The sequence below is a fragment of the Camelina sativa genome, chromosome 11 (genome assembly GCF_000633955.1).
Source record: "Camelina sativa cultivar DH55 chromosome 11, Cs, whole genome shotgun sequence".
NCBI classification, from domain to species: domain Eukaryota; kingdom Viridiplantae; phylum Streptophyta; class Magnoliopsida; order Brassicales; family Brassicaceae; genus Camelina; species Camelina sativa.
The window spans coordinates 16,134,589-16,154,176 of record NC_025695.1 but is presented as its reverse complement, the minus strand read 5'-3'; the positions used below and the strand labels follow the sequence as shown (position 1 = coordinate 16,154,176).

At 35.7% G+C, this 19,588-nt stretch overlaps 4 protein-coding genes and 1 pseudogene across 5 annotated transcripts; 3 read left to right on the top strand and 2 right to left on the bottom strand.

The window, feature by feature from the left end:
• LOC104723560 lies at nucleotides 55-2,491 on the top strand. 2 transcript variants are annotated; one of them, XM_010441941.2, is made up of 5 exons: nucleotides 55-1,048; nucleotides 1,291-1,526; nucleotides 1,695-1,904; nucleotides 2,064-2,245; nucleotides 2,276-2,491. In XM_010441941.2, exons 1-4 carry the CDS (start codon nucleotides 88-90, stop codon nucleotides 2,196-2,198), a joined length of 1,542 nt encoding a protein of 513 aa, XP_010440243.1. In that variant the 5' UTR covers nucleotides 55-87; the 3' UTR covers nucleotides 2,199-2,245; nucleotides 2,276-2,491. The 2 variants fall into 2 exon arrangements, with proteins under 2 accessions (XP_010440243.1, XP_010440242.1); XM_010441940.2 differs by having other exon boundaries at nucleotides 2,064-2,491.
• Nucleotides 2,414-3,904, bottom strand: LOC104723561 (crescerin-1-like). Its single transcript, XM_010441942.2, has 5 exons — nucleotides 3,587-3,904; nucleotides 3,368-3,474; nucleotides 3,126-3,273; nucleotides 2,834-3,028; nucleotides 2,414-2,736 (listed from the first exon to the last, which is right to left on the bottom strand). The coding sequence occupies exons 1-5, from the start codon at nucleotides 3,797-3,799 to the stop codon at nucleotides 2,485-2,487; spliced, it is 915 nt and encodes a 304-aa protein (XP_010440244.1). The 5' UTR covers nucleotides 3,800-3,904; the 3' UTR covers nucleotides 2,414-2,484.
• LOC104723558 lies at nucleotides 4,173-8,375 on the top strand. The gene is made up of 12 exons (XM_010441939.2): nucleotides 4,173-4,589; nucleotides 4,701-4,884; nucleotides 4,971-5,039; nucleotides 5,129-5,227; nucleotides 5,531-5,610; nucleotides 5,706-6,435; nucleotides 6,606-7,243; nucleotides 7,360-7,444; nucleotides 7,542-7,593; nucleotides 7,690-7,739; nucleotides 7,834-7,881; nucleotides 8,024-8,375. The coding sequence occupies exons 1-12, from the start codon at nucleotides 4,306-4,308 to the stop codon at nucleotides 8,198-8,200; spliced, it is 2,496 nt and encodes an 831-aa protein (XP_010440241.1). The 5' UTR covers nucleotides 4,173-4,305; the 3' UTR covers nucleotides 8,201-8,375.
• On the bottom strand, nucleotides 13,305-15,554 carry LOC109127285 (annotated as a pseudogene).
• Nucleotides 15,645-18,650, top strand: LOC104723557 (DEAD-box ATP-dependent RNA helicase 1-like). The gene is made up of 9 exons (XM_010441938.2): nucleotides 15,645-15,908; nucleotides 16,066-16,300; nucleotides 16,407-16,661; nucleotides 16,744-16,892; nucleotides 17,040-17,217; nucleotides 17,325-17,512; nucleotides 17,603-17,807; nucleotides 18,108-18,212; nucleotides 18,340-18,650. Exons 1-9 carry the CDS (start codon nucleotides 15,781-15,783, stop codon nucleotides 18,478-18,480), a joined length of 1,584 nt encoding a protein of 527 aa, XP_010440240.1. The 5' UTR covers nucleotides 15,645-15,780; the 3' UTR covers nucleotides 18,481-18,650.

Sequence of the window (19,588 nt, the reverse complement as noted above, 5' to 3'; positions counted from 1 at the left end):
TTTATTTGTTATTATTATTATTATTTTTTATTATCAAATGTGGCTAAAAAGAAACTCTCTCTGGCTAAAACCATCCCCGCCGTAGCCATGGCGGTTCTCCGATACGCCGTCTTCTCATCTCCTTCCCCTTTGCTTCCGTCGTACTCCACCGGAAGGAGAGTTTTTTTAAAAGTTACACGGTGTTCCTCGGTTTCGGTTCCGTTCTCGTCGAAGTCATCAAGAAGGAAAAATTACCTCCGACCCAAAATTCTCAGAACCCTAAATCCGAAGACTCAAGAAACCGTCGTAACCGGAATCAAAACGCTGGAAAATGCTCCTCCGAGCGACGTGGTGTCTAACGAGAGTGGTGATGTAGAGGAGGAGGAGCTTCAGGTCTTAAGTAGCTCTGTTGTGACAAACGAGGTGAATGGTGAATTGAGTAAGCTCTCTCCGAACTTAGTAGCCAAGTATGGATGGTGGTTGATCGGAATTTTCGCATTTCAAACTGTTTGTGCTGTTTTGTTTCTGGGAGACTCAACAAAATCCGATAAGACGCCGGAAACTTCAAGTGGTAGTGGTGGTGGTCAAAACGGGGAAAGAGAGAGCAGTGTGGTTTTGCTAGAGGATCTTGAGATGAATGTGAAGATTGCAGAGATCAGAATGATGGCACGTGAAGCACGCAAAAGTGAGGGTAAGCAAGAAGAGGATAATGAAACTGGGGTTGACATTGAGAAAGAGATAGGAGCAAGATTGTCTAACATGGAGAAACGGTTGAATTCTCAGAGAAAAGGTTTAGCGGGATTGCGTGTAGAACCGTTGGATGAATCTGGAAATGATGATTTGAAGGATGAGAAAAGTTTGATGTTTGAGAAGAAGTATAAGTTTAAGGCTGAGAAGCCACCAACGGATAATGTGAAAGGATTTGGTGGAAGTAAGGGAAACAATGAGCTAATGTCTGAGACTGAGAAGGCAGGGCAAAATGGGAGAGTTCGTGAACCACTAGACGGTGAGAAGAATCTTGAAGATCAACAAAAAAAGGCCGGAGATTCAGATTCCAAGATGGTTTCTGGTATGTTTTAGAATAAGTGCATAATACCGCAACAACATCTTGTTAAGTAGTACATTGATCAGTTGTGTTACTTTGCAAGAAACAAATGGTGCTGTTAGGGATGTACTGAATAGATATTGGCAATGAATATGAGATTTAGACTGGAACAAACAGGTATAATCGTTGCAACACATATGGAATATGCTAACTAGTCATGAAGAAGAAATATCTTGCACAATCCTCAGCTTATCTTAAAATTTTAGGTGCTGCTCAGGAATCTGAGCAAAGACGACCATCAAAGGAAACTAAGAAGTCTAAGAAATCTGGAAACCGAGTGGGCGGAACACCTAATATGGAAGCGGGTTCTGGATTTGGTAGCACTTCGTTGTCAGGGAAACATGGAGACGTCAGGAAAGGAAAAGCGCTGAGAAGAGCAAGGGAGGAGAAACAATCTGAGAAAGATAATAATATGTGGTGGCTGAAGCTTCCCTATGTGCTGGTAGGTGATATATTAGGTTATGAGAGTATGTTCTTGCCGGTTTTATGAATAATATTGGATTTTTGGTTTAAAAGCTCTGATTGCTAGATCCAATAAACTAATTCACAACCAATAAAAAACTATCACAACATATTATGAGCCAGCACTTACCGTTTCTCTTTATTTTAGAGAATTCTCATGCGGAGTAAAATAGATCAAGACATATCCGAGGGATATTTTACCTTGAGGACCGAATCTATGGAACAAAATGAGGGTCAGGTTTCACACATGATTGCATTTGAAGATCAAAGTGATGCTAGAAAATTCTCTTATCTGCTTGAATCAGTATTTGAAGACTTAGATGAGTTCATTGCCGATATAGCTCCTGTATCAACCAAGGTAAATAGCTCATTCTTCTTTTCTGATGTCGGTATCTGTGAAATTTACTTGGGGGATTTGTGTTCCTCAGAACCCTGAATTTCTCTTCATGATCAGAGATTATAAAGTATACTAGATTCTAAGAGCATTGATATTGTAATTTTTACTTATTCACTGTAGGGTCTTTATGACGAAGTGAGTTCTGGTGGCAAGAATGTGATAGTTGTGAAGAAGAGGCAGCTTACATTGTATGCTGGACAACCATTCGAAGATGTTGAAAGAGCTTTGAGAACTCTGATTCAAGAACAAAGATGAAAAAACAACAACATTACTTAGGAGTGGAAAAACTAGAGATCCCAGAGATGATTGATGTGGACGACAAAGTCAGTAAGAACAATGGAGCCAAACCAACAATTTTTTTTGAGCTTAATGAGCCAATGAGCCTTATTATGGTAATAACATTGGATTGAGAGCCTCTGGTGTATTATATGGCAATAACATTGGAATTGAGAGGACAAATCCAATAGGGGTAGGAGAAATAGAAAGATCGTTATATCATGTAAAAACGTATTTTTACATGCATCAGAGAGAACAACAACATTTATTGAGATGAGACAATCTTGATCATGGCTTGTGCATTGAGCCCTGTTACATTCTTTTCACAAAACTTCTGCCAAGCTTCTTGCTTGCTGCTTCCTTCTTCATCTTCTTCTGCAATCCATGTAAATTTCTGGAAAACCGAGTTCACCATACCCCTCGCGGCTTCCCTTGCCTCTGGCAACTTGTCACTCAACAAATCCGCAGCCAACTGCGCAAGAACAACCATCCCAAACTCTTCCATTTCACTTAGCTCCTGATAGATAGCAAACATATAGAGAAAAATTATCAATCACAATACAAGAATATAAATATCTTTTATCTCTGACCAATTTAAAGAATTGTAAAAGTACCATTTTAGAAACGCAGTTGGAAGTAGACACAGCAGCTTTGGCCCTGACACGAGGGTTACTGTGACGGACATAAGTCTGGAGCTTACGCAAAAGAGGCAAACGAGCCACAGAGTTAACCATTGTGTTCAGCGCTTTGTCTGCTTCTTCACATACAAACTTCTTGTCTTGTGAAGCTTTCATCAGCAACTGCAACAGCTGTATTTTTATTTCACCATCAAGATACCAAAATGTTAAATTAACAATCCATACCAATCAAAAAGCTAAAATATGAGAGAAGAAATCAAAATTTTACCAGATCGTCCATTGATTTCAAATGAGGTCCTTGGAGCAACTTTTCTCCATAAGCAATGAAGATATCAGAACAAGTCATAATCGAAGTCTTGCACAATGCACTTCTAGGGTTCTTCATTGCCTTCACCATCACAATTATAAGCTTTTCTCTACACATTCAAATTGACCAAGAATAACAAAATCATCACCAGACTCTATAAGCGCTTCAGGCTCTGATAAATATAATAATTTAAAGAAACTCACAGTATTGGTAGCAACAGAGAAGAGTGATAAATTGCAAATCTCCTTGTGTTGTTCAATGACTCGCATACTTTAATCCAATCCTTTGATCCTAATTCTTCTACTAACCTCTTCAATATATTAACAAAAAAAAACCAAGAAAAATAGATTGAAACTATGATCATCGTCCAAGCAAATCACTCAATCCACAGTAGTTGTAGAAATCAGAGGAGAATCTTTTACCTTGACAGAGGATTCAGGATCTTGAATTGGTTTGAGATTCTCTGAAGCAACGTATTCAACAGTCGATTCAGGCACAGCGACTGGGTTGTTTTCATCTTTCAGAGCAATCTCTGGTTGCTTTGAGACAATCTCTGATTGCTTTGAGAGTTTAGCCAGCTTCTTAGGTCGTTCCTGTGAGATCGGAAGAGCGTTTTCAATGTTCCTTAACGCCATTGATGCAAGTTTTGCGATTTCAAAGAGATAGAGAGAGAGAGAGAGAGAGAGAGAGAGAGAGAGATTTTGAGTTTTGAAAATTGTTCTGTGGAATAATCAATCAATGGAAGGTAGGGTTTAGTTAATTATAAAGACGAAATTTTTTGTTCCCTTTTTCGCATTTTCTATTCGAAAATTCAAAAGGAGAAAAAAAGCCTAAGATAAAGTTAGCCGTTCGGAATGTTTTTGGCTCCAACGGTCATAAGCATCGGTTCGGTTTAGTTAAATTAGATTCGGTTATCGTAATTGGTATTTTCCAATTTAGTAATTTCTCTTAAAGTCTACAAAACGACTGCGTTTTAGGTTATCACTTCACACGCGAGTTTTGGTGTGTGTGTGTGTGACTGTTGGAAGTCCAAGGTAGAGAGAGAGAGCTTCTTTCTCCGTCTTCAATGGCTTTCCTCCTCAATTGAAATTGAATCCCTAGAACAACAATTAATTTGAGAATTCGACATCGTTGTTTTTTTATGGACCAAGACTATCGAAACTCTAGAACGTCGGTGTCGCATCATCATCATATGAGGATGACGGTTCCACCACCACCGTCTCCTCAACTTTCGCCACCGGTTCTTGCTGAAAGTGATCAGACTACATCGGAGCTTCGTTCTCTCGATTGTAATCTTACTTCCTTATGCGATCATATTCAATCCGAAGGTTTCGGCTCTGGTGCGTTTTCCGATGTTGTTGTAAAAGCTATGGGATCCAGCTACCATCTCCATCGGCTTATTCTATCTCGCAGCTCTTACTTCAGGTATATGATCCACTTGTTAATTATAAAAAAAATTCAGCGGTATTATGTGGGGATAGGTTTGATTTTGATATTCAGGTTTTGATTAGAAATGTACGAAATTTTGTGAATTAGGACTATGCTCCAAGGTCCATGGAAAGAAGCAAGCTCTCCAGTTGTAAACTTACTTGTGGATGATAAAAATGTTAATGGAGATGCAGTTTCTGTTGCTTTGGCTTATCTATATGGTTATCATCCTAAGCTTGATGATGATAACGCCTTTCGAGTTTTAGCTGCAGCTTCTTTTCTTGATCTCCAGGTATTCTTAATACTTATGACTTACATCAATATGACTAGGTTCTTTTGGATTAGTTTATCTAAAAACTAGAGGTTTTTGTCATTCAGGATTTGTGTGCAATATGCACCGATTTTATTATTTCTGAGCTGAGGACTTCAAACTTCCTGGCATATCAGGTTTGAGAAATCTCAGTCATGTGTATATTTCAGCCTCCGTTTTCTACGTGAATCTTGAGTACACAGAGCTTCTTCCACTTGTGACTCAGGTGTTTGCTGAGAGCCAAGACTATGGCATACATGGAGAACGTGTAAGGAATGCTTGCTGGGGTTATCTCTGTCAAAGTGGTGCTGTGGAACTGAGAGAGGTAATTTAATGTCTATGCTTTAGACTGACATTATGATTTTTGTGTAGTTAGTGATTGTCTCGTTTCTTTTTGGATATCCGTCAGAAGCAAAAATATCCCCATTCTAACAATATCTTGGTCTTCTCATCTGGTTGCTAAATTCTTTGTCCTAACTCCTAACTATTGACATGATGTATCTGGCTTCACCTTCTTCTATCCTTGATGTCATTCTATCTAGAAAGCATCTCCTAGTTTTTAGTTAGAACTTAGAACTACTTCTAATTTTTCTGTCTTGCTAATTACCTAGTCGCATTTTATTGTCAGATGCTACCAAAACTCTCTGCACAGACTCTATGCGCATTGCTGACATCTGATGAATTATGGGTCCCTAGTGAAGAAAAACGGTACAGAATTGCATAGACTAATTACAGTTTATAGTTTATACTGTATGATACATTTATTAAGCTCCTTAAACCGTGTTTCTTTCCATGTCAAAAAGGTTTGAACTGGCACTGTATGCCTTCATTGCAAATGGTGCTCTTTCCAACACAGAACATTCCAATCAAGATTCCAGATTTGAGAGAGAGACAAGCTTTCCTATTGATTCTGCTATATCGAAGGGGAAAAATATGATGGATGATTTCTCCTTCGGGAGTTTGGAAAGTAAGATTGGTCATTTAGATATAGAAGACGGTCTAAGAGATGCTAGTGATGATGTGATTGTTCCAGTCGCAGAAGGTGTTGTTGATTTCCAAAGAGGTGTTTCTGGTTCAAACCTCGTCTTTCAGCAATCTCCTAGCGCACAAACAAGCTTTGGTCGTACTAGCACCAGTGTTGTTGATAAGACAGAAGGCAGTGGGGTGGCAATTGAAGGACCTTCTGAAGAAGCATACCATTTGGGTAATGATAGTTGGTTATCAGGAGCAGACTCTAGAAATTCTCCTACTTTAGGTTCTTCTTCTGATGGTTTTGTGGTCAATGACTGGGGAAACTGTGGTGTTTCTGCTCTAACATGGGGTGGACGGGTTGTGGGGACAAGGCAAGGTACAGGTTCTGTTAAAGGAAAATGTGGATTTACTGAGGAAGAATACGGTGCCTTTGTTAACACTTTTGAAGGTGGTTCGCTTTTGTATTGCAATATGTCTTTTGAAATACTACTGAACGCAAGAAAAGAACTTGAAGAGCTGGGTTTCCCTTGTAAAGCCGTGAATGATGGCCTCTGGTTGCAGGTTCGTTGTCCTTAAACTTGCTTCCTTTCTCACTCAGCCAGTCATAGAAATTTAGGGGTGGTTGATCCGCTTAGCTTTGATATATTTGTCTTAATAGTAGCAATTCTACTCTGGTTTTAAATGTTTGCGTACATAAATGCATTAATGTTTTATGTTTGACTACTATTCAGATGCTTCTCAGTCAAAGGGTGCAGGAAGTTGCTGCCAACACATGCAAAAGGTGTTGCCTTATCAGTGTTGCATGCGCGTGTAAACAGGGATTTGGGGTTTCACATGGTGCAGCCTTTAACAATTATTATTGTCAAGACAATGTGCAGAACAATATGATGGGAGACATGGAAAACGTGTATGTGACGGAATCCTCTCAAGGCGAAGGAATAGGTATCTTTAAGCCTGTCAGGATCAGTGTCAGAGGACAACACATCGATGGACTTGCAGGCATTGGCTGCGAAGCTACATTTGTGCCACCACCTGCTTGGCCTCCTACACCTTTTGTGTATTCTCGTGTCCCCATTAGCAGAAATGGTCAGCAACCTATTGCTAGTGATGGTTCTGAAGGTAAGATTGATCAGAGTGGAGAAATTTCTAAAGATGGTTTGACAGCTCTTGTTGGGCTAAGCCAAGGGACAAGCGGTGTTGGTAATAATCATCGTGGTGGTCAAACGGAGGGAGGGTGTGGCAGTGGAAGTACTGTTGGAATGTCAGAACCAAAGCAACCTTCAGTAGGGACTGAGTGGGAGAACGCAAGTTGTACCATATCACTTGATACAAGGACACCTTTGTGTCACTTTCCTCCCTTTCGTTTTGGGTAATGTTTCCAGTTTTGTTTACTTGTAACTATGGTTTAATCAAATTTGCTGTGACTCCTTACTTTGTCCTGTTTGGTAAATGATTCCTCTCATATGCATTTTTCATTGTCTGCAGAGTTGAATTTGAAGATGTCCATAGACTCGCTAATGGTCATGTTGAGCATTCTCCTGAATTCTTCTATGCTGGTTCTCTGTGGAAGGTATCACAAACTCACAACTTGATCATCAAACTTTCTATTGAAGCTGGTTTGGCTTTCTAACTATGAAATTTGGGTTACGTTTTGATACCATATCCAGATTAGCATTCAGGCGTTCAATGATGAAGACCCTCAAGGACGTCGAACTATTGGTAACACGAGTCAATACAATGACAAGATCACATGTTTTCCTCACATTAGTTAGTTTGGTGTGTCATAATACATAACTTGATAATGAATTTCTACAGGATTGTTTCTTCACCGTCGCAAAGCAGAGATACTGGATTCAGTAAGGAAGGTTAGTTTTCTATTGATATTGTTATAATAGAGCTATAAGAGCTACTTCAGCTGTCAGTTCTTGTGAAATAACAATCTCTTCTACCGCATTTCAGGTCCATGTTTACATAGATCCTCGTGACAAAGTGACAGCACGTTACCAGGTATCTTACAAGTATATATGTGCAAGTTCTTGTTGATATATTCATGTATGATTCCATGTCTAAGTGGAATGACAATTCTTTGGTCTTGTTTTGATGCATCCCAGTCATAATAAGCTACATTATTTTTAATTGATTCTTGTAGCTAATATGCCCGTCGAAAAGAGAAGTGATGTTGTTTGGGAGCTTTAAACAGAGAGGAACTCTTCTGCCTAAAGCTCCCAAAGGGTGGGGTTGGCGTACCGCACTGCTCTTCGATGAGCTCTCTGAACTTCTCCAGAACGGTGCTCTGAGAGTCGCTGCCGTGGTTCAGCTCGTTTAGAGGTCTCTTTAAACTCGACAATTGTATGTAAAAAAACTAAAAACTCGAGAGAAAGTCCACATTCGGTAACCCTCTTAATAAATACTACACAGTATATTCTACTTCCTCAGACTGTGGGTATGTTTGTATAAATGAGTCAGAATTTGTTTAAGGGAAATATAAAGTTTTCACGATATCGATTTCTTCTGTATAGTTTATTTTTTTTGGTAGGCTTCTTCTGTATAGTTTATTGCTTTGAGATAAATCAATGAGTCTACCTTTTCTATAGTTTTAACTTTTAACAGATTAAATTGTATTTTCTTGTTTTTGAGATTTTTGTTTGACATATTTGGCTTTGTTAAGTGTGGACATGCGGTTTATATTTATATTAACATTTTTGAAATACATTTTGTGATATATTCTTATAGTTTTGTTTATTTAAAAATCTTTAAATTTTACACAAACCCAATTAGTAAAATCTATGAAATAGACTTAAATCTTTAAAGTTTATTGCCATAAAATCTCCACAATATCTATAAGTTTATTATAATCTATCTAAATCTCAATCATATAATCGATTTTTCCAAAAACAATTCTACCATTTTCCTCTAGAATTTACAAAATCAATAAGATTACTAAAATATCTCTAATATATCTCTACAAAATAAATTATTCCTAAATCAACAACCCAAATTTTTCCTTCTTAAAACCAATAATCTCACACAAGGTCTAAACGTTAACAACCAAAAATACATTTATTTTGGAGATCTCTTCTTTGGAAACTAAATATGGTTCCACAATTTTTAAACAAATTTTTGTGTTGTGTTTTGCCTCGTTTTCATATTTTAGAAGTATCGGTAGACAACTAGTTGAACTCGTAGACATCTTAGTTAATATAATTTTGGTGGACAAGTTATTTAAATGATATTCGTGAATAAGTTAACAACTTACTCTAATAACTTGTCCATCAATACAACTTACTCTAATAACATTCATATATTTTATTTTTTTTATGTTAATATATGGGTTGAAAATCAAATAGAAGTTTGATTCTTGATTTATTTTGAAAGTATGATATATGTCTAACATTTATTTCAATTTTTATTTTATTTCTAACGCCTTAGTATATTATACTTATTTACTTTTAAAATTTTTAATTTAAATTCACATATGTAAAATAAAATTTTTGATAACTATAACAAAAATTTCAGATATATTGGTGGAGATTATGAAATTTCAATTTCAATCATCACACAACAAGAGAATGAAGTTGAAAAGATATATCTCTATTATGTATGTACTTTCGATGTTTTATTATTTTCTAACATATTCACATATCTTTTTTTAATATGTAATACTTCAATAAGCTTTACTTTTATTGTTTGGAAAAGTATAAATATAAAAGTTTGGAAAAGTATATATAAAACCACATTGCATTACACATTCACGCCCACAATTTTAAAATACGGATAGGTTTTTTTTAAGTCAAAAATACAGATATAAAAATTAATAATAGGAATATATTTGTTTGTAACATCCCATATTATTACCATAGTAATGTTCCTCACGATTTTATTTCTTAAAAATGTGAAAAATATATTAATAAGCACTTATTCCACTTTTCTAATTCTCATATGTTATTATTGGTACATTATTGGTTCATTATCTATATATTTAAATCAAATGAATTGTTTGTTTTGAACCATAATGTTCTCTATAAAACAGCAAGTCACACAATGAACATCTTAAACTAAATGCTTCAATATCATATTAAAATTCCATTTTCATCATTAACAATGTTTTTTTAATCTCGAATACTCAAAAGTTCTAAAGAACATTATTCTCAAAGTTGAACAATAAAAAATAAATAAATTTTGAAAAATATGTATGTATGATTATATTTAAAAAGTTATATATTTTGATATTTTATGATCTGAATGAATTATTTATTATATATTAGTGACATTTACAAAAATTATTTATTTATATATAATTTTATGATTAATTAACATAACTAACTAAACAAAAATCTGCGCATACGCGCGAGATATTATCTACTAAATAATAAAACATTTTTACAACGGTATGATACAAGATTTTTGTTCTTTCTTATGACTCAAGAAGATCAAAAACCCTATTCTTCTCTTACATGGGTGTATTGAATTGACGACTTCAGATGATTTTGTGGAATTTAGAAAATTTTGAATTTTGTGAGATTTATGTGAAATTTTATGATACTTTGGTGGAATTGTTAGTTTTTTTTGTTTTAAAAAAAGAATTCTAGATTGTGATTTGGTGAGATTTTAGAAGTATAGGGTGATTTTAGGAGATTGTTATAACAAAAGACAAGAATTGGATTTCAAAAAATATATATCGAAATGTGCTTAAGCAAAGATGCTAGTGACGACGAACGTACCTGTGAGTGTATTTATCACCATTTTGCAATTACAAATAACAGATTAACATAATTAGGGAACTCCCAAATAACAAAACAAGTTATGTTGAAAAAATATGCAAACTCAAAGACACCAAATTCTGAAAGAGAAATGTATAAGGAACAAACACAATGGATTTCTCTCCGATTGTAAGATTAGAGAACTGAAAAAATATAAATACTTGAGGATAGATGGTCAATCTCCATTACAGACATAGAGAATAAAATCTTATGTCACACTATGAACTGTCAAAACGAACTAGGAGCACAATAATTAGTAGAGAGGAAGGATGGAGGTATATATGCAATCTTGTTATAACAGTGAACGTCTAATGATGAGATTATCTAGTGGAGAAATTCTTCTCTTGTTTCCTGGTCACGATGGACATGATAACAAGGTCTAGTAATTGCGTTGTAACAGTTTAAGTATCTCTGGTTTGATGTAAAAGTAAAAGGCAAACTCTAACTCACGAAGATTTTGTAACACATGAGATCTGCTCAAGAAACACAAATCCAGCCCAATAATTGGTTAAAAGTCTCCTATCTTACAGAGATTTTGGAGTGTTGTTCAAACTCTGATTTCCATGGTAAGTTTTCTCATCGTCAAAGAAATTAAAAGAAGAAGAAAAGGATCTAATCCAATTGAATTGATCATTGAAAACGGAGAGGCAGTTGAGTCTTGGAGAGAAGAATAGGGATCATAGGCTTTTCTCTAGAGTTTTTTTATATAAAAGTCTTTTAATCAAACTAAATGAATACCCGCACACAACGCGGATTATCTTTTAGCGATATGAATAATTACATTTTCACTGTTAATATTAGATTATATATTCAGTAGTCAAAAAAGAAAGTACAAACCATGGTGATCAATATTATGTGACTGAAAATTTGGAGTAGCCACCACACATGATTGAATCTCCTTTTTCTCTGGCAATGTAGCAGTAAGAAAAAAATGTAGTAAATTTGGCCCATTTCAAGGTCTCATAATCTATTCTACCTCTTAAGAATCAAACACAAAATGACCAGTTTCTTCTTATTCTATAGTAAGATTACATTTAAAAATACACATATCGTCCTTAGATACATAAAAGAAAAATTTAGAAACAACATCACTCAATGACAAAATCCTTAAGGTTCACCATAGTGACAATGAACTTGCAATCCTATGTATAGTTGAGAAGATAGGGTCATAGAAAAAAAGTTTACAGAGAAGGAAAACAACACAACAATGTAAAATTAATAGAATTTTGATTTTTTTTTTGTTTGTTATCGAATGAGAATGAATATAGTCACTTACAAGCGATAATTAAAAAAACTAATTAAACATATTTCTCTATATATTCACAACTCCTGCCATATAAAGATTTGTTATTTTCAAACCTGCTACACCGTACCAAAGCAAGAAATATAGGAATAATTAAAGAAAACAATAAGCAAAACATAGTATGCAATTTCCATGATGAATACTAACTTGTAATCTATTTTGAGCACAAGAAATAAACTATTATTACTAATGCATTAACATAATATAGGTAAGCTACAAAAAATAACCAGTTAGAACCAATATAAATTTGTTCATGTGTGGATATAGACCCTTGAGAAGCCTAAAAAGCCACAAGTTGTACCCATCAGCTATTTGGAAAAATTAGCATACTAATCAGTTCCAATTAGACAATTTCTAGATGATGTTAAGATTGTCTTAACATCAATATAAGACAATTTTTTCCTTTAGGAAGTTCAGTCCTCTGTTATCTTCAACATTCTAATATATATTCTAAAACCAAGTCTCGTTGGTGATTTCTTCAAAAGAGTACTCTCTGAAAATGTTTGATCTTCAAGTTCTCATTTCTCTGTAGTTGACCTTCATCTTCGTTCACTACAAAAAAAACAGTAGGATATGAGATATATTATAAATAAGTAGTTACTACAAAAAATTAAAGTAAGGGAAGGCGAAAAGGGTCGAAGTAGCAGTTACTACGAAAATCAAGCAAGGGGAGACGAAGAGGATCAGTCAAACAATATAAAAAATTCAAGATGATTGGTTGATTTTAGTCATGACAACTCTCTCCATCCTTAAAGTCCTATAGAATCAACAAACTCAAGAACCAACTTGAGACAAAACGCTCCACTACTCAGCTTCCATTTTCTACTACAATCCCAATCTTTCAAAAGGAAAAACTCAACTCTGAGACAAGGAGAAAAACATGGTACAGAATGCCTCTACCGAGGATTTTGAGCATATTCAAAAGGAAGAAGATAATTGCAAAAAAAACGGAAGAAAAGGAACTGAGATGGGAAAAGAAAGCGTGACAGGAAGTTTGTAGAAGCCGCAAAACAGGAAACGATATGGTATTGTTGATGATAAATTTGTTTCTATGTTTGATTATCTGACCTAATACACTAACATTTTGTGGTTTCACAAATGAAGGCAACCAATATATCTGAAGATAAATTTCAGTAGGTGGGGGATACCAGCGTCAGCAAAAACTGTTGAGAACCTCTACAACAACCAAAAGACTGCAAAGGAAAGACTCATAAAGTCTCACACAAGTCTGGAGATGGCGAAGCAGCAATCATAGATTAAGGATGTATTTGTCAATAACCACACTTCTGTGTGGGGTCCTAGTGGCATAACCACCAGTGGGGATACGCTTGCTGTCACCAAAAAATTCGATTCAGTTGTTGCACAACCTAAAACAAAGATGTGATCTGCTCCTTGAACCATCCTTTGGGATGAGTGTATTCTTCGCCAGTCCTATAAGTGAACTCTATCATTTTTCCCAGATCAATAGCCCGCTTAAGGACTTCACGCGACACACTCTTAATTAGGTGTCTTCAAAATCTCCTCGTTCACGGTTTTATCATAGTCCCTAACCATTTTCTGAAGCCTAGTGAGTAACTTTGTATTGCGTCATATAGTACTTGGCATTAGAAACATAGCCTCTACTTATATCATCCTGTGATACCTTACAACTCATTTGTTAACACAATATTGGTCTTGATCACTAACAAAACCAGGACAACTGTCCTATCAGTTACCTCAAAGCCGGGCAAGTCATTCATCAGATGACCCTTTTTACCCTGGTCGTCAACAAATTTTGGTTTTGATTTTAAGTTTTAACCATTCATAACATTGTCCCCTATCAATTTTTCAACTCCCCCAATCTCCATGTACTGGTCAAATGTAGGCACCACGTCTCCTTATTCCCCCTTGGTAAAGGAAAAGTTGGCTCTTAGGTATATTTTAAACTGCTTAGTATAAAAGCATATAAAAGAATGTTAAACAACGTTAATAAATTACAATTTTGATATTTGTATGGTACATTTAACTTTGATCTTTACACTAATACCTCTTCAAGTGCTCCTAATTGTACATTATATGACAATCGTTCTTCGAATCTGCCCACATTTTCACACTCTTTGAAAGTATTCCAAGCTAACTTAAAGACGGTTTTCATATAATATGGTAATTTTTCCACGTAATCTGGATCCCATATGTACATTCATATAAATGAAATACTATTTACTATAGTTTTTTCTAGGGACATCTCTATTACATTTTTGTAGTCCACACGAGTCAACTCCTCATGTATAAATAATCTTGTGTCATAGCTCAAACCTTTATATATATAAGATCGTTACATTTTTAATATGTATATTCGTACGTAAAAGGAGATAGAGATCTAGAATCAGAGACTACATAGTGTAGTACTGTAGTATTTGATTTCATTCAGGAGTTTTATTCTATTTCACTAAGATTTTTTTATGGGGATACTGATTTTTGAGGATTAATTAATAACGAGACAAGAAAGTTTTGATGGTGTTTTTACCTTTCGACCCATTGTACAAGAGCTACAACTTCGGAAACATTACCATATCTATCACAAGGGTAAAGCTTAGCTTGTGCAACTCTCCCTCGTGAAAACTGTGGCTATAAATATACCATTAATGCGAATAAATAACACTCGATCAATCTATCCCTGAAGTAAGGTGGAAGTTTAGATGCAAGATCTTGCTGCTTCCACCATCTGCAACACATATTAATGACTTTTTTCAGCTCGCAAGAAAAAAATATAGCTAGAAGCGTACGTGAAATATGTAGAGTAGTACTTGCTCAGAGTTTTCAGTTCTTGAATCCAATGTAGCTGCATGAACTTGAAGTTTATCTTCGCAAATCTGAGTAGCATCTTGTTGTGATGTTTTTATTGTTCGTAGAAAGGAAGGTATTCCCTCATGAATACCATTTTGGCATTGTAATGCTGAGGCATGCGAAGAGCGTTTCGTATACGCATTGAGATATGGAGCGAACTTGCTTCGGCTATAGCTAACGACTCCAAGTTTCTTGTCGTGAAGCTTAACGCTTCGTCCAGTATATCCTTTCTCGTCGTTTTCAAGTGAGAAGCTTCATACAAACTCACCATACCTTGACATCTCCGACTAGAGATTCCTTAAACTTTTCATTCTCTCTTTCGAATCTCTTGGAAACCTCTTTTCGTCAACAGAAGCATCAAGCATGCATCTTGTTATTATACATATAACATATAATTCAATGAAAAAAAATAAATGTGGTTCAGCTCGTTTAGAAGTCTCTTTAAACTCGACAATTGTATGTAAAAAAGCTAAAAACTCGACAAATTCCACATTCGGTAGTTATAACCTTCTTAATAATTACAGTACGTATATTCTACGTACTCCCTCAAGACTGTGGGTATGTTGTATAAATGAGTCAGAAATTCTTAGGGAAATATATAAAGTTTTCACGATATCAATTTCTTCTATGTAGTTAAATCAATGGTCCAACTAGTCTACCTTTTTTTTTATATATTTTTAACAGATTAAATTGTATTTTCTTGTTTTTGAGATTTTTTTTTTGATAATTTGTATTTGGTTTTGTCAAAGTGTGGACTTTGCGGTTGTTGGTTACTTATATGGTTCACCCATGTTTTTTCGGTGCTAGATCATAAACCGGACCTGCCGGTTCGACCGATCGGTTCATGGGTTAATAGGTAAAACCGTAAAATCTGTAAAACCCTTTTTGGTTTTAATCATCGAAATCGAAAGAGGGGTTTTGGTTGCCGGAGAGAAGCTTTTGTCTCACCACCCACCGTCACGGCTTCTTCCTTCTCGTCCTCGGAAATCACCCCCACAGAAAACGATTAAGCTGAGTATGGGAAGAGATAAAGAGGATGCGGCGGAGAGAGAGATTGATTCTGTTGTTCCATGGATGAGAGCTCCGATTGACGTCAGCAATGTCGAAACCTGTGCTCTCGAAACCCTCCCTTGCCTTAATCCCAGGTAACATCGACTATATATATATAAGATTTGATTGAAGTATCTCTGTTATGGCTTTTGATTCCAGCTGAAATTTTCTTAGTTCTATGATTTTTTTTAAGCTTCTGAAACTATCTTCTCTTTTCCTTATGATGATGTTGAATCTTTTATATGTGATAAGGTTGAAGAAAGCATTGGAGGAGATGGGTATCTCTTCACTTTTTCCAGTGCAAGTTTCAGTTTGGCATGAGACAATAGGGCCAGGTGGTTTCGAAAGAGACATCTGTGTTAACTCTCCAACAGGAAGTGGCAAGACTCTCTCTTATGCTTTACCAATTGTGCAGATCCTTGCTTCTCGTCCTGTGAGATGCCTCCGTGCTTTAGTCGTTTTGCCCACTCGTGATTTAGCTTTGCAGGTAGGTTCTCACTTCTGGCTTTGTTCTTCTTCTTTTTTGTGTGTGAAATGCAACAACAACGTCTATGGTTTACTGAAGTCTTCCGTTTTTTCATTTCTAAGTTTAGGTTAAGGATGTGTTTGATGCTATAGCTCCAGCTGTGGGATTAACTGTTGGTTCAGCTGTGGGTCAATCTTCTATAGCTGGTGAAATCTCACAGCTCATCAAGACACCTAAACTCGATGCGGGGATATGCTTTGATCCTGACGATCTTTCCCAAAACCTTGAGAGTGCTGTGGACATATTGGTAGCAACACCAGGAAGGCTGATGGATCATATCAACAACACCAAGGGCTTTACTCTTGAGCATTTGCGTTACCTTGTATGAAGAAATTCCAGATTTCGCTTCTTAGTTCACCTCGGTCTTAGTTTCCAGTTTGTTTTGATGAAGCGATTTTTTTCAGGTTGTTGATGAAACCGACAGATTGCTAAGGGAGGCTTATCAATCATGGCTACCAACTGTTCTGCAACTGACTCAGGCATCTGACGATGGCCTATTTCCTACAGCGTTTGTTCCTTCTGCTTTTGGTGCTCTGCAGACTGTTCGTAGACAGTGAGTTCCATCTCTCAAGCATTTTACCTTTCTTATACTACATTAGTCACATAATAAGTTAATAATAACCTCAGCTGGTTAAAGGCTGCAGCCTGCAGTCAAAGCTGATTAAAAGTAACTAATGTGATGCTTACTTCAAATCCACAGAAGTGTGGAAAGAGGTTTCAAGGGTAAACCATATCCAAGGTTGGTGAAGATGGTATTATCAGCTACATTGACGCAGAATCCAAGCAAGCTTATTCAGCTTGACCTGCATCATCCGTTATTCATGACAACTGGAGGAAGCCGATACAGACTACCCGAGAAGTTGGAATGCCTTAGACTGGTATGTATATGTGTTTAATGTGTCATTTTTTCTTCAAGTTTGTGCTTTGACACAACATTTGTCTGCAAAAATTTATCTCCTGATTTTACGTCACATGTTTTTAACAGATTTGCGAAACCGGGATGAAGCCTGTATATTTAGTTGCTCTCCTAAAATCATGGGAAGGTGAAAAGTGTATCATCTTCACATCCTCCGTAGAGACAACTCGTCGTCTATGCAAGTTACTCAACTTTTTCGGTGACGCAAACATAAAAGCAAAAGAGTATTCAGGTGGTCTGAACCAATCAGTTCGAAGGTAATATTTGAATCTTGCATCACTTAATAGCACCCTGTGGCACTCATAAATAAAGAAATCTGCTCATTTCTTGAAAATTTTTGCCTGCAGCAAAGAATTAAAGGCCTTTAGAAAAGGCGATATCCAAGTTCTTGTTGCGTCGGATGCTCTAACACGTGGAATGGATGTTAAAGGGGTAACAAATGTCATAAACTATGATATGCCTCCTTTTGCAAAGACCTTCATCCATCGTGCTGGGCGGACAGCTAGAGCAGGCCAGGCTGGGCGGTGCTTCACATTGCTGAGTAATCATGAGGTAAACTGGAACTATATTCTGCACATACACACAAACATTCTTTCTTTATCACTTATGTGGAAACACAAGCTAGAGGTACCTCAGATAATAGATACTAGATGATAAGGTGTGTCTCAAACAGGGGAAGAAAATACAATATCAGAATCTTGTACTCATCTCACTGAATTATTCACTAATCACTTAGGGTAATTGTATAGGACAATTGCTTGGAACCCTCTTATCTATCTCTGTTACTTTTACCATGCTTAAGCTCTTCACTCTAGCTCCACTTGTTCATTTGGATATTTTTTAAAATTTCAGGTAAGGCGTTTCTCAAAGCTCCTGAAGAAAGTTGGGAGTGATTCATGTCCTATCTATCCGATCTCCCCCACTTCATTAGATTCCATCCGTGCCACTTACACACCGGTAATTTCTTAGCCTTGTGTACATATTTCTAGGAAACACTCTACAAAATAGACATGAAAGTACTCTGTTAGTGCATATGAAACATATGAGGCCATTCATATCATTTGTATTTTGGCAAATGATGAAGTCATTTCTCGTTTCAGCTCTAGAGAAGCTCAAGGAGTTGGTTGAGTCAGAAGCACCCAAGAAAGGAAGACAAGCTTTTAGGCACAATTCAAGAACCGGAAACTCCCAAACCAAATTCAACAAAACGACATCAGACACATAGTTCTTCTGGGTCTGTCGAATCAAATACTCAATCGGGTCGGATCCAGTCATATTATTGGTTTGAGATATTTCTTGGCGTAAAAGTTTTCGTAGGCGAAGTATCCATCCATTGTATTAATGAAACCTCAATTTATTGTTGCTTTTAATTCAATGATTTCCAATTGCGCTTTATATACTATTATTTCTCAGATCCCCGATTATTTAATAAGTTAACCGAAATTATGATCACTTGTATATAAAATTCTCACTGGTCCATTACATGTTAGTTATATAAACAGTCGTTATAAGAATTTTTTACCATTGGTCAGGAAGAGTAAGTCAAGTTTATTAGCTCAAAAATCTAGGAGAACTCGTTAATAAACAATGAGAAATAATTAAAAACGACTAAAAACATATGATTTATTCTACAAAATTAGTTTATCTCGCAAACTAGCACAAAACAAGGTCAAATGGGTGAACTATTTAATCACATATAATTAAAAGCAATTCATTAGTAATATACTCTTTCCGTTTTGTTTTAGTTGTGGTTTTAGAGTGAAGATTTTGTTTTATAATAATTGTCGTTTTGAATTTTCGGTATAGATGTTTTATAGATATTTTAATTTTATCAACTATTTTAATGTCTTGACCAATTCAAAAAATTAGAAAACATATTAATGAAGGGTAAAATAGAAAATTTAATTATTTTCTTAATTTGTATGAAAAACCTTAAAAAAGACAACTAATTTGAATCGGAGGAAGTATCATACAACTGAACAATTGAATTTGTAACATCGTAAACCATGCAAAACTGCATTGAAATAATGAAAATTGATTGCTGTTTTACTTAATAACTCATTGTTTATATCATGCATTTTCTTTAAATATTGTATAAAAGTCACCTACAAGTTGACAAAATAATTTAAGATATCACTCAACATTTGTTTTCCTTCTCACTTAATTTTGGATCTTATCATTATAGTTAGAAAGGAAGAATGGTGATCTTCTGCTTAGGTTTTGCGTATATTTGGCTCATATATTATTTTCTCTTCCTTCATTTTTTTAGTAGTTGTGATAAATCAATAGAATTGTAGTATAATTCACTTCAAATTTATATTATATCTAGACTT

Coding starts and splice junctions, on each gene's coding strand:
- LOC104723560 (XM_010441941.2), top strand. CDS start 88: ATGGCGGTTCTCCGATACGCCGTCTTCTCATCTCCTTCCCCTTTGCTT. Junction 1,527..1,694: donor TGAAGCTTCCCTATGTGCTG/GTAGGTGATATA, acceptor TCTTTATTTTAG/AGAATTCTCATGCGGAGTAA. Junction 1,905..2,063: donor TAGCTCCTGTATCAACCAAG/GTAAATAGCTCA, acceptor TATTCACTGTAG/GGTCTTTATGACGAAGTGAG.
- LOC104723561 (XM_010441942.2), bottom strand. CDS start 3,799: ATGGCGTTAAGGAACATTGAAAACGCTCTTCCGATCTCACAGGAACGA. Junction 3,274..3,367: donor TCTCTGTTGCTACCAATACT/GTGAGTTTCTTT, acceptor TTGAATGTGTAG/AGAAAAGCTTATAATTGTGA. Junction 3,029..3,125: donor TGAAATCAATGGACGATCTG/GTAAAATTTTGA, acceptor ATAAAAATACAG/CTGTTGCAGTTGCTGATGAA.
- LOC104723558 (XM_010441939.2), top strand. CDS start 4,306: ATGGACCAAGACTATCGAAACTCTAGAACGTCGGTGTCGCATCATCAT. Junction 5,228..5,530: donor GTGCTGTGGAACTGAGAGAG/GTAATTTAATGT, acceptor TTTTATTGTCAG/ATGCTACCAAAACTCTCTGC. Junction 7,445..7,541: donor ATGCTGGTTCTCTGTGGAAG/GTATCACAAACT, acceptor TACCATATCCAG/ATTAGCATTCAGGCGTTCAA.
- LOC104723557 (XM_010441938.2), top strand. CDS start 15,781: ATGGGAAGAGATAAAGAGGATGCGGCGGAGAGAGAGATTGATTCTGTT. Junction 16,662..16,743: donor TTGAGCATTTGCGTTACCTT/GTATGAAGAAAT, acceptor GATTTTTTTCAG/GTTGTTGATGAAACCGACAG. Junction 17,513..17,602: donor CTGAACCAATCAGTTCGAAG/GTAATATTTGAA, acceptor TTTTGCCTGCAG/CAAAGAATTAAAGGCCTTTA.